General features: G+C 41.8%; 2 protein-coding genes across 9 annotated transcripts in view; one reads left to right on the top strand and one right to left on the bottom strand.

Moving 5' to 3' along the window:
• Nucleotides 1-18,093, bottom strand: part of mgaa (MAX dimerization protein MGA a) — a 53,990-nt gene extending 35,897 nt beyond the window's left edge. Inside the window, exons 1-6 of one of the 7 annotated variants that reach the window (XM_061906019.1) lie at nucleotides 17,039-18,093; nucleotides 15,909-16,959; nucleotides 7,339-8,998; nucleotides 5,089-5,224; nucleotides 4,933-5,022; nucleotides 4,708-4,866 (exon numbers count right to left, since the gene is read on the bottom strand). In XM_061906019.1, the coding sequence (XP_061762003.1) occupies nucleotides 4,708-4,866; nucleotides 4,933-5,022; nucleotides 5,089-5,224; nucleotides 7,339-8,998; nucleotides 15,909-16,942 (3,079 nt within the window). In that variant the 5' untranslated portion in view covers nucleotides 16,943-16,959; nucleotides 17,039-18,093. The remainder of the gene's footprint in view (nucleotides 1-4,707; nucleotides 4,867-4,932; nucleotides 5,023-5,088; nucleotides 5,225-7,338; nucleotides 8,999-15,908; nucleotides 16,960-17,038) is intronic. The other 6 variants (XM_061906018.1, XM_061906016.1, XM_061906015.1 and 3 more) reach the window with 6 other exon arrangements.
• On the top strand, nucleotides 11,199-12,317 carry LOC133556270 (E3 SUMO-protein ligase ZBED1-like). Of its 2 annotated transcripts, XR_009807484.1 has the most exons (3): nucleotides 11,199-11,428; nucleotides 11,524-11,802; nucleotides 11,914-12,317. XR_009807484.1 is itself a non-coding variant. In XM_061906023.1 (2 exons), exons 1-2 carry the CDS (start codon nucleotides 11,741-11,743, stop codon nucleotides 12,278-12,280), a joined length of 429 nt encoding a protein of 142 aa, XP_061762007.1. In that variant the 5' UTR covers nucleotides 11,440-11,740; the 3' UTR covers nucleotides 12,281-12,316. The 2 variants fall into 2 exon arrangements, 1 of the variants encoding a protein (XP_061762007.1); XM_061906023.1 differs by lacking the exon at nucleotides 11,199-11,428 and having other exon boundaries at nucleotides 11,440-11,802; nucleotides 11,914-12,316.
• Nucleotides 18,094-18,705: the final 612 nt, after the last annotated feature.

Genomic DNA, 18,705 nt, shown 5'->3' with positions numbered 1-18,705 from the left:
AATTTTAAAGAATTTATTTGTAAATTATGGTGGAAAATAAGTATTTGGTCAACCATTCAAATCACTCACTGATGGAAGGACGTTTTGGCTCAAAATCTCACGATACATGGCCTCATTCATTCTTTCCTTAACACGGATCAATCATCCTGTTCCCTTAACAGAAAAACAGCCCCAAAGCATGATGTTTCCACCCCCATGCTTCACAGTAGGTATGGTGTTATTGGGATGCAACTCAGTATTCTTCTTCCTCCAAACACGACGAGTTGAGTTTGTACCAAAAAGTTAATTTTTTGGTTTCATCTCACCACATGACATTCTCCTATGTGCTCTCTGGCAAACTTCAGACGGGCCTGGACATGTACTGGCTTAAACAGGGGGACATGTCTGGCACTGCAGGATTTTATTCCCTGTCGGCATAGTGTGTTACTGATGGTAACCTTTGTTACTTTGGTCCCAGCTCTCTGCAGGTCATTCACCAGGTCCCCCGTGTGTTTCTGGGATTTTTGCTCACCATTCTCATGATCATTTTGACCCCACGGGATGAGATCTTGCGTGGAGCCCCAGATTGAGGGAGATTATCAGTGGTTTTGTATGTCTTCTATTTTCTGATAATTTCTCCCACAGTTGATTTTTTCACACCAAGCTGCTTGCCTATTGTAGATTCACTCTTCCCAGTCTGATGCAGGTCTACAATTATTTTCCTGGTGTCCTTGAACAGCTCTTTGGTCTTGGCGATAGTGGAGTTTGGAGTCTGACTGTTTGAGGCTGTGGACAGGTGTATTTTATACAGATAACGGGTTCAAACAGGTTCCATTAATACAGGTAACGAGTGGAGGACAGAAGAGCTTCTTAAAGAAGAAGTTACAGGTCTGTGAGAGTCAGAGATCTTCCTTGTTTGAAGTGACCAAATACTTATTTTCCACTATAATTTACCAATAAATTCTTTAAAATTCCTACAATGTAAATTCCTGGATTTTTTTTTCACATTCTGTCTCTCACAATGTAAGTGTACCTATGATTAAAAAATTACAGACCTCTGTCATCATTTTAAGTGGGAGAACTTGAACAATCGGTGGCTGACTAAATACTTTTTTGCCACCCTGTGTGTGTGTATATATATATATATAATATATATATATATATATATATATCAATCAATCAATGTTTACTTACATAGCCCTAAATCACTAGTGTCTCAAAGGGCTGCACAAACAGTAGGCCCACATAAGGGCAAGGAAAACTCACACCCAGTGGGATATATATATACAGTCAAGAAAATAAGTATTTGAACACCCTACTATTTTGCAAGTTCTCCCACTTAAAAATTATGGAGGGGTCTGAAATTTTCACGGTAGGTGCATGTCCGCTGTATGAAAGATTACCTAAAAAGAATAATCCAGAAATCCCAATCTATGATTTTTCAACAATTTATTCGTGTGATACAGTTGAAAATAAGTATTTGAACACCTGTCTATCAGCTATAATTCTGAACCTCAAAGACCTGCTAGTCCACCTTTAAAAGTCCTCCCCCACTCCACTGTAATATCCTGAATCAGATGATGTCGTTAGCTGCATAAAGACACCTGTCCACCCCATACAATCAGTAAGACCCAAACATTCAGCATGGCTAAGAGCAAAGAGCTGTCAAAATACACCAGAGACAAAATTATACAACTCCACAAGGATGGAAAGGGCTCTGGAGAAATTGCCAAGCAGCTTGGTGAAAAAAGGTCCACTGTTGGAGCAATCATTAGAAAATTGAAGAAGCTAAACATGACGGTCAATCTCAATCGGAGTGTAGCCCCATGCAAGATATCACCTCGTGGGGTCTCAATGATGCTAAGAAAGGTGAGGAATCAGCCCAGGACTACACGGCAGGACTTGGTCAATGACCTGAAAAGAGCTGGGACCACTGTTGGTAATACACTAAGACGTCGTGGTTTGAAATCATGCATGGCACAGTAGGTTCCCCTGCTTAAACAAGCACATGTTAAGGCCCGTCTTAGGTTTACCAATGACCATTTGGATGATCCAGAGGAGTCATGGGAGAAAGTTTTATGGACAGATGAGACCAAAATTGACTTTTTTGGTCATAATTCCACTATGCATGTTTGGAGGAACAAGAATGATACGTACCAGCCCAAGAACACCATCCCTACTGTGAAGCATGGGGGTGGTAGGATCATGCTTTGGGGGTGTTTTTATGCTCATGGGACAGGACGACTGTACTGTATTAAGGAGAGGATGACTGCAGCCATGTATTGTGAGAATTTTTGGCCAAAAAACTCCTTCCCTCAGTCAGATCATTGAAGATGAGTCGTGGCTGGCTCTTCCAACATGACAATGACCCAAAGCACACAGCCAAGAAAACCAAGAAGTGGCTTCGTAAGAACCATATCAAGGTTCCGGAGTGGCCTAGCCAGTCTCCAGACCTACAGTTGTGATCAAAATTATTCAACCCCCACACAATTTTGGTGTTTTAGCAAGTTGGACATTTATTCCGTATTTTGTTTATAGTCATATCAAATAAAGATGTGTCGAATACACAAATGCAACTTAAATTGTAACACTGTATTTTACAAAACACCAAAAAAGGACATTTTTCTTAATATCTCATTGACAAAATTATTCAACCCTAGTTACATGCATCTTTAGTACTTAGTAGAACACCCTTTGGCAGTAATTATATCCTTCAAACGTGATACATAACCAGACACAAGCTTCCTGCACTGATCTACATGTATTTCAGCCCATTCCTCTTGGGCAAAGGCCTCCAGTTCATTCATATTCTTGGACTTGTGTGCTGCAACTGCCTTCTTCAAGTCCCACCACAGGTTTTCTATAGGATTTAGGTCTGGCGACTGAGAAGGCCACTCCAGCGTCTTCCAGTCCTTCTTCTGCAACCACTCTGATGTTGATTTGGAGGTATGCTTGGGATCGTTGTCCTGTTGGAAGGTCCAACGTCTCTCAAGCCTCAGCTTCGTCACTGACTTCATGACATTTGAAGCTAATATATCCTGGTAGGAAATAGAATTCATAATGCCTTGAATGCGCTGGAGATTCCCGGTACCTGAGGCAGAGGAACAGCCCCAGAGCATGATTGACCCCCCACCATGCTTAACAGTAGGTCTGGTGTTCTTCTCTTTGTAAGCTTCATGTTTTTCTCCTCCAGACATAACGTTGATTCATAGGCCCAAAGAGTTCCAGTTTTGTCTCATCACTCCATAGAACAGTTTCCCAAAACCTTTGGGGTTTGTCCAGATGATTTTTGGCATACTGGAGTCTATTTTCCTTGTGCCTGGTAGTCAGAAGTGGGGTGCACCTGGGAGTTCTGGCATGGAGGCCTTCATGTCGTTGTGCGCGCCTTATTGTCTGGGACGAAACCTGTGTTCCCCCCTCTGCAATGTCCTGTGTAGTTCCTCAGCTGTTACCCGGGGTTTTTTCACCACTGTACGCTTCAAATACCGGACAGCAGTTGCACACAGCATTCTCTTTCTACCACGCCCAGGTAGTGTTTCCACTGTGCCTTTAGCTTTAAACTTGCGAATTATGCTCTAAACTGTGTCTCTTGGAATGTGTAATGTCTTTGCTATTTTCTTATATCCATATCATTTCTTATGAAGAGAAATTACCTCCTCTCTTGACTTCTTTGACCACTCCCTGGACTTCACCATGTGGCAAATACACCATTGACCATCTACAAGAAGCTGAGCGTCACAGTCTTTTTCAATCAATTTAATTGTTGCTCGTTATGGTTCTAATCACATCTACAGGTGTTTTCAACACCTGATTGAAAACACCTTATTCAAATTCTGTTCGTAAGAGTTATGATCTTCGAGGGGTTGAATAATTTTGTCAATGGGATATTAAAAGAAATGACACTGTTTGGTATGTTACAAAATATAATGTTGTAATTCAAGTTGCATTTGTCTATTTAATGGATCTTTATTTGATATGACTATAAACAAATGCGGAATAAATGTCCAACTTGCTAAAACAACAAAATTGTGTGGGGGTTGAATAATTTTGATCACAACTGTAAATCCCAATTGAAAATCTTTGGAGGGAGCTGAAAGTCTGTGTTAGTCAGCGACAGCCCAGAAACCTGATTGATCTAGAGAAGATCTGTGTGGAGGAGTGGGCCAAAAACCCTCCTGCAGTCTGTGCAAACCTGCTGAAGAACTACAGGAAACGTTTGACCTCTGTAATTGCAAACAAAGGCTACTCTACCAAATATCAATGTTGGTGTTCAAATACTTATTTTCAGCTTTATCACACAAATAATTTGTTAAAAAAATAATTGATTGTGATTTCTAGATTTTTCTTTTTAGGTTATCCCTCATACAGTGGACATGCACCTACCGTTAAAATTTCAGACCCCTCCATGATTTCTAAGTGGGAGAACTTGCAAAATAGCAGGGTGTTCAAATACTTATTTTATTCACTGTATTTTTACAGTCTAATGTGATTGAAAGAGGTCAGTATGAATATTAAATATTATATTTATTTTTACAGTCAATGTGACCTGAATAGGTCAGTATGATTGAGGTGGCCCCACTTTGATGTCTCTGGTGCAGATACTGCATCTGGTCAAAATGGCCAATTATATATCTAATATATAGAAATAATAAGCAGTAATACACACTGGTTCAGTGAAAAGGATCCAATCAGGTCCATTCTGAAAGTTGGATGAAAACGGGGCCATACCGTTTTGAACCCTGCCGGAGGGAGACTGATTTTGTAAGGGCGGCAGATCTTGGCTCGGGGGCTCCTGAGAAGCTCCGGGCGGGGGTAGGGGAAGACGGACCCCCAAGTACTGCAGGTCGATGGCCAGAGTGGGATCCAGCAGGTTCATCTTCAGTCCCACTGAACAAAACAAAGGTGATGAAAGCAGGTATTTGCTTGGGATTTCCCAAGGATTCTGATACCTACCCTCCTGTAGCACCGGGTGGATGATCTGCTGATGCTTCATCAGCTTCATGTCTCTTATAAGGACGTCTTCAAAGGCAGCGATTGTCTCCTCTGAAAAAGCCAAGGCCGGAAATGAACGTGTGCTCCAAAAAGTGAAACCTACGAGGTAGACTAGACCTAGGTCCAGGGGCTCCAGCAGTTTACCGTCCAGGCGTTCTTCGGTCCGCTGTGACGGCTGGACTTGTGGTGACGCCACAGGACAGCTGCTGGTGTCTTTGTCTACACAATCTGCAAGGTGAAGTTGGAGGGCCTCCTGAAACGTAAAGTTATTTTCTTAGTCCGAATGTTGGATATGGACTGCCACCTCCTGCTGTTGCAAATCAGGACTTTTAAAGCACATGCTAAAATCCAGTAGAGTGTATTTGGAGATATGAAGCAAAGAACAAAACATCCACTCTTACTCGCTGGCATTAGCTTATGGCTAGCTTTAGCCTATAGCAAGAGATGGACATAGGTTTGTTTTTAAAAGCACAGGAATGAAGAAGTGGCCGATAGTCATTGCATTAAGAAAAGGAATCATCAAAAGGTGTAGCTAGCTAACTGGGTGAAGTGGTTGAAGTGTAGCACTGCTAGTCTGCACCATACTGAAGCACAACAAGTCTAGCCAAGGACCTTCGAATAAAGTCTAAATATTTATCCATGAAATTATTAAGAAGCAGCTGGATGAAGTCTAAGGCAAATACATTACTTCATAAAACTACTGCACTCGTTTCTACTGCAGTATTCTATACAATATTTACTATCGAAATCAGTTCCACTGAGTGCCACAGACTAACAAATCAAAGAATGCAGGGGGCCATTTTTAGTAGTTTTCACTTTCAAAACCAATATGTACATTATTTTATAAAGAACTTCAAAACGTCATCCAAGTAGCAATTTCGTGTGAATGCTGAAGAGCCAAAGCCGAACTAAACTGTTAACCATTAGCACGCGGGCCGGACTGTGTAAAGAGTCAAAAAATATGGGCTAAATGCTAACATTTAGCATTAGTGAAATACCAAAATATATGACACTGAGGGCTAGCATGTTAATGTTGTGTAACCTTAACATGCGTCAAATACCAAAATATATTAATCTGAAGTGTGTACTGTACCTGAAAAATGCTAGTAGGCTAATGTTAACATGGATCAAGGCACAGAGGTTTAAACATAAAAAATTTGTTTCCAAAAAGATAGCTAACTAGCATACTGACTAATAGATTCCGATTTTGGGGTTAAGGATTTAAATCAGAACAGATTGTGATTTCTACATGATTCAAATCGATATATTGGGTATATAAATGATAACAAAACATTTTCTAAAAATAACTAGAATAGACCCACCCACACAGCAAGTACGTGCAGAGATGGACTAAAAACCGTTTTTAAAAGCCATTCCTCAAAACTTTGAATCATTCATTATCACGCAATATAAGAGTCACAATGCAGATGCGAATGGATATTTTTTGGCACACTTACCAATTAAAAAAACCCTAAGTTGAGGCTGTTCAATCACATGACTGTACTGTATGTGCCTTCTAATTTCATGTGTTTTTGCTTCATGGTTACATTTTCACATGCACAGGTAAGGCAGGCCAAAATAGGGTGGTAAATTAGGTGGGGAGTACAAGACCCCAGGTTGTCAGAGAGTCTAAACCAGGGGTAGGGAACCTATGGCTCTAGAGCCGGATGTGGCTCTTTTGATGACTGCATCTGGCTCTCAGATGAATCTTAGCTGGCATTGCTTAAGATGATAAGTAATGAATAATTCTGCTGATAATCACAGGGTTAAAAATAACGTTCAAAAGATAAGACATTCTCATGCATTTTAATCCAACCATCCATTTTCTATCGCACCTGTTCAAGAAGTCGCATTAATGGTGAGAAGTATTATATTTATTATTGGTTAGCTTTAGAATAAGTGAATTATATTGTGAAGTGAATTATATTTATATAGCACTTTTTCTCTAGTGATTCAAAGCGCTTTAGATTGTGAACCCCAATATCTAAGTTACATTTAAACCAGTGTGGGTGGCACTGGGAGCAGGTGGGTAAAGTGTCTTGCCCAAGGACACAACGGCAGTGACTAGGATGGCGGGAGCAGGGATTGAACATGGAACCCTCAAGTTGCTGGCACGGCCACTCTACCATCCGAGATGTACCGCCCCAATAACGACGTTATTAAAAAGAATAAGAGACTTATTATTCTCTAAAAATGTTGGTCTTACTTAAAAATGCACGCATTTAATTGTATTCAGTGTTAAAAATATTATATGGCTCTCTCGGAAATACATTTTAAAATATTTGGCTTTCATGGCTCTCTCGGCCAAAAAGGTTCCCGACCCCTGGTCTAAACCATCTAACATGGACATGTGAATGCAGTCCATACCTTGGATGTGAAGGAGATAAAGAGTTGTTCCTCCACTTCTTCCAAGTTAGGTTGCATGGTTGTGTAGGCCAAGTCGTCTATCTTCTGATCCAAGTCAGACTTGGCAAGTTTTTGCTGTCTTGACCTCTTCTTGCACTTCAATTCTTTAGGAGAATGATGAGGTTGGCGGCTGTTTGCTTCTCCAGAAGCATCAGGCGGGCAGGGAAGTGTCAGAGAATCTGTGCTCGGAAAGTCCATCCCCATTCCAAGGTGATCATTGGTGGAAAAGAAGTGTACAAGGTCTGCAATTGAAGGTGTGGGTGACAAACCTTCTCCATCCAAAGAGGAGAATGTTGGAGACAGAGCCAACGGAAGGACAAGGGGAGAGAGTTCTCCCGGGAAAGGTAGGGGCTGCTCGTTCTCTTGAAATGAAAGCGTGTGAACAGTTGGGGAATCAGAATGGGTAAGAGGCTGTGAGTCAACAGAAGGCTGGGACTGAAGGTCAGTAGGAGTCGTCGGGGCTTGAGGGTTTGATGGAGGCTGGGATGAAATGTTTGTTGGAGTTTCAGAAGGCAGCAAAGACGCCTCCAGTGAAACAGTCGGTGATGTGGGCCGGAACTCTGTGAAGGGAGAGTTCACATAGGGCTCCGATGGAGGCAACACCGTGTGCCATTTAAAGACGGACGGACAAGAATGCTCTCTGGCTGGCAACCTCTCAGGCGACTCAGAGGGGACAGAGTCCAGGTCTAATGTAAAGGTGTCTGGTAGAGGGGGTAATGTCTCAGGTGAACTTGCTGGAGACAAAGGTTCAAAGCCAAAGGGTGAACAGGGTGAGTCAGGAAGTAGGCCGATGGACCTAGGCTCCAAGGACAGGGCTTGCGGAACATGTGCTACTGACGTGTCAAACAGGGGCGACACCATGGAAGATGAGGTAGTAAGAGATGAACAACTAAAAACCACGTTTTTACTCAGTGGCTGCTCAACATTGGCTAATACTTCTTTTTCCTCCAACACGCTGGGTTCTGGCGCACAGCTTTCCAGAACACCATCAACATATCTAGATTCTTTTGCCCCTGGAGAGACCACTGTGTCTTGAAATGTCAGACTGGGACTGCAGGGCTGTTGAAAGGATTCTATCACTTTTCCTGGGACACTCCCAGTAATTTGGTCTCCGTCGCTTGTGGTCAAATCCTGTCTGTTGGGTTTGGGCTTACTAGCAATGCTTGGTGGATTTGCAGAAGCTGTGTCTGTTCCTGTTATGACTTCAGTCAGAGCTTGACTGGGAGAAGAATCCAGTCTGCTCTTGACTTTCTTGGTCTTGGTTGAATGTTGTTTCAGAAACAGAGCCAACGCTGGCAGAGTAAGCGGTGCCGGACGTTTAACACTTTGATTTAGCCCCACTTGGGACGGACATTTATGCCCCTCTGAAACAACTTCAGTTCTGATTTTGTCAGAGCAAGTGTCACTCTTTGCCTGTGGTGAAATGTCCTCCAACGATTGGATGGTCTTCCTATCAGCTTTGGGAAGATCTTTGCTGCAGCCCTTGCCTTGTGTGGTTCCGGTTTTGGTTTGCTCAAATGTTTGTGAGGCACCAGACAAATCCACAGTGCAACTTTTCAAGGGAACATGAACATCCCGAATGAGATCAGCAATTAACTTCTGCGCTGGCTGTGGGTCGCTGCTGAAGGAAACAACAGAGTGACTTGTGATTCATTCAGACTTTACAAGATAAGAACAAAGAGGCTCACTGTTTTAAGTCCCATTTTAAAATACACAAAGGAGATCAGGAATGCATCACCCTGCCTGATGCTTTGACATCTACCGATCAGAATAGTCAACAATACTTTTCAAAATGTTCAACCAAGCATCAATAATCACTTCATATTGTGGACTTTTTCAGAAAACAAAAAAGTTATACACCAAGATGTTGTTCTGAATGTGTTGTAAGTGGAGAACCTCGGTCAGAGTTTTTACAAACGCTTTGTAAAGACAACTCCATGGCTTCCTGACACGGTTGTCTTACGAAACCTCTTTGGAATAACAATCAAATAAAGCCTTCAAACACTCAGTACATGTCCATGCACTAAAGTAGTACAATTTCTCATATAGTTTGGCTCTGAATAAGCATCCTACAACCCAAAGAAACACCTTAATTCAATTGTGTTCGGTTGTGAAATATAGGGTTGGGTATCGAGTAGCGATTGGAATCGGGACTAACTTTCCGATTCTCCCGGAATCGTTCAAAAGTTTAAATTTCGATTCCTAGTTTCGATACCCAGTCCACCGACCGGAAAAAAATAATAAGTCCGCCGACCCGGAAGAAGAAGCCGCTGAACACCAACGAAGAAGCGCCCACCGCCGGAAGTGTTAGCATAGCCGAGCCTATGAAGCCGGGCGAGTCAGTCAAGATGGATAGCGGTCTTCGTCCTCCTCTGCCTCTTCCTCTGGCTCCGACGCCCAGCCTGGCACCTCGGTGACTGCACTGCAGTCCGAATCCGGTAAGTAACACAATAAATATGCAATAAATAATGTGTTTTGCGCCAACGTTGAGGCAGCTAAGAAATTATCCCGCGTATTTTTTCATAGACAATTTACAACCTGCTAGCCAGGCTCCGCCATGTGCTCAGCGTACTCCGTTCACCATAGGGCAATGGGGAAGATGTCGGTGCCACAGACGGAAGAGTGCCACAGAAAGGTCACTGCACACATAATCAAAAGACTGCATCCCTTTTCAGAGGTGGAATCTCCAACATTTAGGTTAGTTAAGCAATAACGTTAGAGCTGAGCTAATGGATACTGGGCTAAACAGTAACAGCAACATTACATGTTTACTTTTGTTTGCAAGGATATGGTGAAAACTCTCAACCCAAAATACGTACCACCTTCCAGGGACTACCTGTCAAACGCATTGATCCCGGCATGGTACAAGGTGGAGAAGTGTAACATCATTACAGAGCTCAGTGAAATCAGCTCTGTAGCACTGACATGTGATGGCTGGAGTAGCATCACAAAGGACCACTATCTCACCATCACAGCACACTACATAATTGAGGGGAAAATGCAGCAAAAAGTGCTAAAAACAAACGCTGTGTACAAAGCATAGACAGGCTGTATTGTTGCAGAAGAAATAAGTGATGTCCTAACATGGTTTGCTTTATCTGAAATAATCATAGCAGTCACAGTAGATAACACTACAAAAATGGATGTGGCCATAAAGCGCCTGCAGTTTGTGAAACTCTGCTGTTTTGCTCACACACTTAATCTAGCAGCACAGAGTGTATACTCCCTAAATTCAGTGAGCCATTGTTGTGTGGATGAAGAGGTGCTCGATGGCCAAGGTAGTCCTCAAAGAGAAGCAAGAACTTCTACGTAAGACACACAAAGTTAATTTTATTTAACTGTTGTGCACTGACACATAATGACTTTATATGTCTGATCTCTAATTATATTTATGAGCTCTGCAGAGTCATACTTTAACATGAGTGCAATTTTACAAAAGTATTGATTGTGTCCTGGGATGAAAAGCATCTGCTAAATGACTTAAAATTGATGTTCTTGTTTTTATCAGAGCTGCCCCCGACACTCACTAATACTTGATGTGAGAACACGGTGGAACTCTCTGTACCTAATGCTGGAGAGATTCACAGAGAAGTACCCTGCAATTCAAGCAGCCACCTTGGATCAACGGCTAAGAAAAAACATGGAAAGGGACAGGTAGACAAGCTTAGACAAAAAATACCAGTACACAGATAATACAAATCCAAAGAACAGTAAGAGTGAATGTGCTAATGTAGGGAGTGCATATGTTAGCTGTTTTGTTAAGAAAAAAGAGAATATTTCTAACTTGAATCTGTATGTTCTTAATTATTTTTCATACAGACTTGCTCGGCTAACTGAGGAGGACTTTAGGAAAGCTGAGGACTTCATCAGCCTAATGACGGTGCTCTACACGTCAACACTCTGCGTGTCTTCCGAAAAGAGTCCCACATGCGGACAGATTCTGCCTATCCTCAAAAAGCTTGAGGCACACCTGGCTGTAAAAGATGCAGACACAGTCTTTGTGTCAAACCTCAAAAAACAGGTTTGGGCAAACCTATCCAAGCGCTAACAGGTAAGTGACTGAGTCAGGACACTTGGAAAGAAACTGTTGAAAAATAGCAATCTCCTGTGGCTTGTTAAAACATTTAAAGAACATGTGTTTTACAGAATGATGAGATCAGGGCCTTTCTCCAGCTGGCCAGTGCGTTGGATCCACGCTTTAAACAGAAATTGGATGATGACACCATCTGGGACCAGATCAAGAGAAAGCTGATTGAACAGGAAAAATGTCATTCATGCACAACTGTTCTTTTCAGCAATTAAAATCTAAGATCTAAACGCTAATTATGTTCTTTGTAGTCAACAGAGGAAGTCTGTGGAGCTGATGGGGACACAACGCAGTCTGAGAATGAAGCAAATGAGGAGAACGAGGATGAGCAGGAGAGTGTAAGTTTAATAGCTGATATTATATGGGTTTTAAATCCAAATAATGATCATGCCTTTAAAAGAGAGTTTCCCTTTTTTAGTGATAATACTGATGAACCTTTTGTTTTATAGCAACAGCCTCCCTGCAAACTGCCCAAGAAGACTCCCTTGGAGGAGCTGTTTGCTGAGGAAGAGGCACAGAGCAGTGTCACAGCAGAGCTCCATGTCCATCAAGAAACAAGTGGAGAGAGAGCTGCAGATGTACAAGGAAGTTCCACCGATACCTATGTCTGACAACCCTGCTGCATGGTGGTGGAACCAACAAAAGACTTATCCTTTGCTGTCAGATCTCGCTTTCTCCTATTTATGCGTTCAAGCTTCTTCCACAGACAGCGAACGTGTATTTTCCACAGCAGGAGACACTATCTGTCCAGAACGCTCACGCATCCTGCCTGAGAAGGCGGAAATGGTCATTTTCCTAAACAAGAACTGTCTCTGATTTTGTAAATGTGTTTTCATAAGGTTTTCAAAAATAAAGCTCTCTTGAGGAAAAGTGTACCCCTGTGAAAATGTATTCATAATTTATAATATTTATATTCAAGTTCATAGATTTGATATTTATATTCTAGTTGAAAACAGTCCTGTGAGGAATTTATAGTAAAGTTCATAAAAAGTTAATAGAATTAAAATTGATGGAGAATGTCAGACTATTTCATTCAGAAAGACTGTAGGTTAGCTAGCCCATTTAAAATATAATTTTTTTTTATTTTTTTTTTAAAGAAAGAATCTGAATCGAGAATCGTTAGGAATCGGAATTGAAACAAAAAATCGGAATCGGAATCGGTCGAATTCTAACTATACCCAACCCTAGTGAAATATATGACTAACACATCTGGATAATGCGACTGAAAACCAGATCTCTGGAGTGGGCGTGTTTCGCCACAGGGGACCCTTCGTGTCCTCGTATCGCGCATGTACCGGTCTCTACGCGCGAGATACATCCCGGAAACAGATGCCATTCATTCAAAACAACATTTTTTATGGAGAGATTACTTGACAAATTAAAACAACAAAACATTTTCAGTGTTTCCCCCAGAAAATGTGTCACCACAGCCTGGGTTGGGGGGCAATAGACTACAGACTGATTGCAATTAACACAATGTTTATTAAAAAAAATAACCAAATATCATCTTATAATAAATTTAAAAATTACAGAAATAAATAAGCCTACAGTTTTTGGTTGTTTTCCGCTCCAGTTGCTGAATGGCGATATACGATATACATCTCGATATTTTTTCCAAAAAGTATAAACAAAACTATCCTAGTAACCTGAGATACCAAGTATGTCATTGGTAAGTCAATATTTTTACTTAGTAATTTGATGTTAGTTTGTCTAAATTGTCAGACGATCGCTTCTCTGATGTCTCCATCATGTTCAGAAGTCTCTTTAACTGGACATCTTTTTCTAATGCATTCAGCAACTTTGTCTCCATTGGAAGTTTTCATTTTAGTCTGTCGTGCTTGTGGCTGTTGAGTTTTGCCTAGTGGAAAAAAAAACATTTTTATAAGGATTTTAACAAAATTACATACATGAATACATTATTTGGGATAAACCCACTTTAGCACAGGTGTAAGATAGTGACATGTTATTTACAACATGTCAAACGGCCCTCAGTATCGTCGGGAATAATGTGTGTCAAAGCACTTCAAGGTATTTTAATTTTGACAGAAAAAAACATTTAATGCAACTGCAGTTTTACTTAACTCAATATTATTTATTACAACAAACTACTCAAAGTATTTTAATACAACCCTATTTAAATACATCTAAAACAGCTGAACTTTAATATATGCTTGTCATCTTGACTTTGGATCCCAAAGCAAGTATTTTTTTTCACACTGTTGTCAAACAATGATCACATTCAAACAAAAGGGCAAAATGTGATTCCACATTGTTGAAAGTGGTCAACTGAGAGCATTTGTAATTGCAGTGAAGTTCATATAAAAATGTTTGGTTGGCCCATCTATCTGCCTTTGAACAACATTACTTCCTAGCAATGAAGTTAGTGCCCACATACCTGAAGTATCTTTCACGACAGAAGATCGTGGATTGCTCCCATTGGAATCTTGCTGCTCTTGCACATCATTTGGCATATATTTGTCTGTGACCAGGCTGTCAAGGTTGAATGAAGAATCCCAACTCCTGTGAGAGCTTCTGTCAATATCTAATGTTTCTATTCCAAATTGAATGGATGTAGTTAATGGAGAACCGCCCCAGATCTGCTGGCATAGTTGGAAGTACAGCAAAACAACTCCAGCGTAACCACTTCTTCCACCTGCATCGACTGCTTGTCTATACTTTCAAAGAATCAATTTCAGTTTAGTGTTGATAGTTGTTTTTGTGATGCCCTCTTTCCGATGAGGAAATTGCTCAGATGTCCCTCCATGTCCATACCGCTCCAAAATAGGGTAAGAATGTCACCATACTTGGACTGACAAGTTTCCCAGTCAACACTTTGTTGAGTTTTGTTAACTAAAAAATGATTCATGAAAGTAGCTCTACTACTCTGACAGTCCACATGTATAATTCTTTCTTGCCGTGACCCGCTATTTTTGCCGCCTCCGGAAAATTACGTTTTGGATGTTTCTGATTGGCTAAAATGGTCTTAAGTCCTAGGCTACAGCGCCCCCCGTATTTTGGCATGCGTATGACACTCAGTGTATGCGTTTGCTTGGGGACAGAGATAGTTCTTTAAATGCGCAGGAGTGGCTGGAGATCTTGTTAAGACCTTATTTTGGGCAGTGGCACTTTGTTGCTAAGGCAGCTGCCTTAGCAACAAAGCACTGTGGGAAACCATGCATTTTGAAGTCCATCGATGGTAGAAAAAAGAAACAGATTTATTTAAGAAGGTACTTAAGGAAACATAGAATGATGGCTTCATTCTGACTCCTGAACGAAATACGAAGGAGATGAAAGAGAATGAAGCTGGTTATATGTAACAAGGCAAATAATAAAAGTACAAAAACCTCTTCGCACTGTATTTGTGCACTCCGAAGTGATTAGCAACAAGTCTATATCCCACACAACAGGCAAGATAGTCCAAAATAATAACAACCTTCATCTGGAATAGTATCGGCTGGAACAGATAGTCCTGAACAATGACAACCTTCATCTGGAACATTATCATGTCTTTCCCTTCCATCAACTCACAGAGCCTTATGAATGAACTCCGAGACATTCAGAAGTTTTGTTTCCATGATTCTCCGTCCGAAAATTTATTGTTGTTGTCTGGTTGGTCTGTCATTGCTTTGGACCTACATCTGGTCCAAGATCTTCTTAGTAATAGTGCAAGATAAGATCACTTCTTGATGCTGTCTGCTATTTACCATCAGTATAGTCATTACAAACGTATTATCTAATTTGTGTCAATATTACATCAATCAATCAAAGTCTATTTATATAGCCAGTAATCACAAATTCCTCAGAGGGCTGCACAAACCACAACATCAGCATCATCCGGTACAGTAGAGTTAAACTATTGATTTGTAAGGAGCAATTGGCTGGTGTGACGCTTTAGGTTAAGCGGAGAAGCAACACATTTATCTGCGCTAAAAGGAAGTAAGACCAGTAGTCGTATTAGAGAGTGTGCATGGACAACTGGGATTTGACACATCGCTGTGACAATACAAAAAAACTAAACTATTTGCGAAATCAGACCAATTGAGTGCATGGAAACGTAGTAACTGATGCACTGTTGGCACAGTCCACATCCTCTGTTGCTCTGTTACCCAGGACTTATTTGCTTTGAGGACAGAAGCTCTTATGTTGGAATATTGTAATATATGCTTTTTTGTGACAACATTAACTTTCTGCGCTAACAGTTCTATCAGGCATTGACCTATATCAGTGCAACCTAAGCAAAATAAGCTTTCCCATGATTGAACACGCCGAGGTTGGCAAATGTAAAACCCATGAGCCAACACTCAAACAGGAGAAAGAACAAGACCGAAGCAATTCCAAAGCAGACACAAAAATTATGTTGATGGAAGCACACACTACTCTAATTGGTACCTTTAATTAACAGAAACCCCAAAATGTACATGCTAATAAATAAAGAAGCTCTTACCAAGACATGCCCTTCACACCTTTGGGTCCAGATCCAGAAGAAGTTTTTTGGACTAATGTCACCTCTGAATGCTTGGGCTCCAAACAGCTTCTGTTTTTATGATTTGCAAGCAAAGATTTCAAGTTTTTCTTCAAAGGTTGGTGTTCACTGTTTTTTGCAACTCCATCTTGGTGGGATTTCAGCTTCAGGCCCCATGACCCAACAGGATCGTCCTTTAGTCCTTTGGCGAATGGGTTGTAGTCCACTTTCAGCTGAACAAACTGGGAGTTCTGGTATGCGGTAACAGCCATGAACTCCGTTTGTTGGAAAGTGAAGGTAGCAACATTGGAGGTGTTTAGTTTAATGTCTTTAGCAGCTTTCTCCGTTTGGACCACGTGGAGGCGTGGTATGTAGCGATGCATCGGGTATATAATGGCATTGCCGTCTTTGTCGGCCGTGTTGCTCGTAAGCTTCAGTTTGTAAAAAGAAACCGGGTTCTGCATCCACTGTTGACCCATTGAAGGTGACTCGGGGTGAGAAAACGGCAGACTTGTGACATGATTTTCTGCCTTTCCGGCCACTTGCCAGCTGGTGCCAGTCCATGTGTAATGACTACGGTCTAAAGGCTGAACATCCATCATCAAAACATACTTCTTAGACGGCTGCAAGCCTGAGATGCGGAAACGACAATAAGGAAACATCCTGCTGCCTTGTTTGGTGACAATCATCTCCGTTTTACACCTGAAGAACTCGTTCCACATATTGTTGTTGTCCAAAGTCACTCTGATGCCATGGCAGGTGCTGTCGGGTGCCAGGAGGTCACACTTAAGCACGTTCATGGTGGACGATCCACTGGGCGTCCAGCTGGATGCTTTGGGCTGAATGTCGGCTTGGACCATAATTCCGGTCTCCTTGTGGCGTCCGTGTGACCCGTGTTTGCCTTGGCTCGCCTGACCAAAGTGATTGGGCAGATGGTCTGCGGCAAGAGCGGCTGCAGGGCTGGTCACCACGCCGCCATCAAACACCATCACGTTGTTCTGAGTCCTAGAGGCCATGGACGCATTGCACACATCTAAGGGATGGAACCATTTAGCTTTTAATACATCATACCAGGGCCAAGTACATCACCTGTGGGGGGAAACAATATTTACCTCCTTGATGTTTTGCTCTGCGCTTGGACAATGAGCAGGAAGCTAATACAACGCAACACGCTAATATGCTTACATATTAGCAAAGTAGCATGCTAACATCAAACTAAGATTATTACATGTTCTAACCAGACGGAAGACTTACATTTTAAAGCAGATCAACGCATGCTAATCATACTTCCTTACTTTCAGAGTTACACCAACTAGACAAAGTAATCATTTCCTATGAAGATCCTTGAGTTTGACGTTAATTTACGCCGGTGACTGCTTGGCCTTCGATGTAACGCGCCTTGTTTTGATGCCAAAGTTCCTTTACAGAAAACTGTTACTCAGTAAGAAGAGAAGTGTGTTGTGAAAATAATTAGCTTCTAGCATATGCAAGTCAATAATCAGTCATATGCTAACATCTGCAAGTCAATAATCAGTCATATGCTAACATATGCAAGCCAATAATCAGTCATATGATAACATGCTAACATATGCAAGTCAATATGCTGCTTGACAACCGAGACTTTCTTCTTTGAACTCAACAGCTAGTTAGCTAGCTAACTAGCAAGTTAGCACGGCCTGAAGAAAAGCCTTGGACTAAATCTCAGTCCAAGCGACCACGTGTTTGATGACGTCACGCAGATTACCTCCAGCACGGCTAAAGGCTTCTAGAGTCTGGACGATGTCGCGTCAAACTGAACGCTAGCGCTTGTTCGCCGTCATTGGCGCCTCGTCGACATCTTGCTTGTGTCCAAGTGCGGCTAGTAACCCGCGTGTTCGATGACGTCACGCCTCGTGCGCGTCCACTGCCCTTTTTCAATTAGTACTGCGCAGCCGCCGCCATCTTGGCTCCGCCAGCCGCCCGCGAGTCGACAAGCAGAAGTTGACGTCCAGGAGCTCACCTGACCGTCACCTGCCGTCTTCCGCTTCTTCTTCTTCTTCTTCGACGGCCCTGACGACTGAGGTGTGTGCGTGTGTCACGCAAACTGTTGATATTATTGGCTACTCAAGCAACTGTATCCATGTTTACTGTATATAATAAAGTCTCTTCTTCCACAAGTACTAGCATTCACAAAACAACATGGCGTCTAGGACCCGGCTAGAAGCTTCTTGATTACCCATATTGCATCATCATGTGTGACCTGTTTGATTTGTAAATGTGCAATGTTCATTATTTTCTTCATGTTACGTCTATGAAATGAACATACACCCGTGCAGCCATTTATGTACTGTCTAGTGTAGACATATACTAGGTCTACACTACATCTACTTTATTTTTACATGTACTGTGTACATCATATCTACTTTATTAATACCATGTACTAGGTTTACACTACATCTACTTTATTGTTAAATGTACCATGTCTACACAATCAATCAATCAATGTTTATTTATACAGCCCTAAATCACAAGTGTCTTTAAGGGCTGCACAGGTCACAACGACCCCCTCGGTTCAGATCCCCCATCAGGGCAAGGAAAAACTCAACCCAGTGGGGTGACAATGAGAAACCTTGGAGAGGATTCCCCCCCACCCCCCAGGGCAACCGGTGCAATGGACGTCGAGTGGATCTAGCATAATATTGTGAAAGTCCAGTCCGTAGTGGATCTAACATAATAGTCTGAGAGACCAGTCCATAGTGGATCTAACATAATAGTGTGAGAGACCAGTCCATAGTGGATC

This window comes from Nerophis ophidion, linkage group LG07 (assembly GCF_033978795.1).
Source record: "Nerophis ophidion isolate RoL-2023_Sa linkage group LG07, RoL_Noph_v1.0, whole genome shotgun sequence".
Classification (NCBI taxonomy): Eukaryota; Metazoa; Chordata; class Actinopteri; order Syngnathiformes; family Syngnathidae; genus Nerophis; species Nerophis ophidion.
The sequence above is the reverse complement of the archived record's forward strand: the minus strand, read 5'-3'. Positions and strand labels throughout refer to the sequence as shown.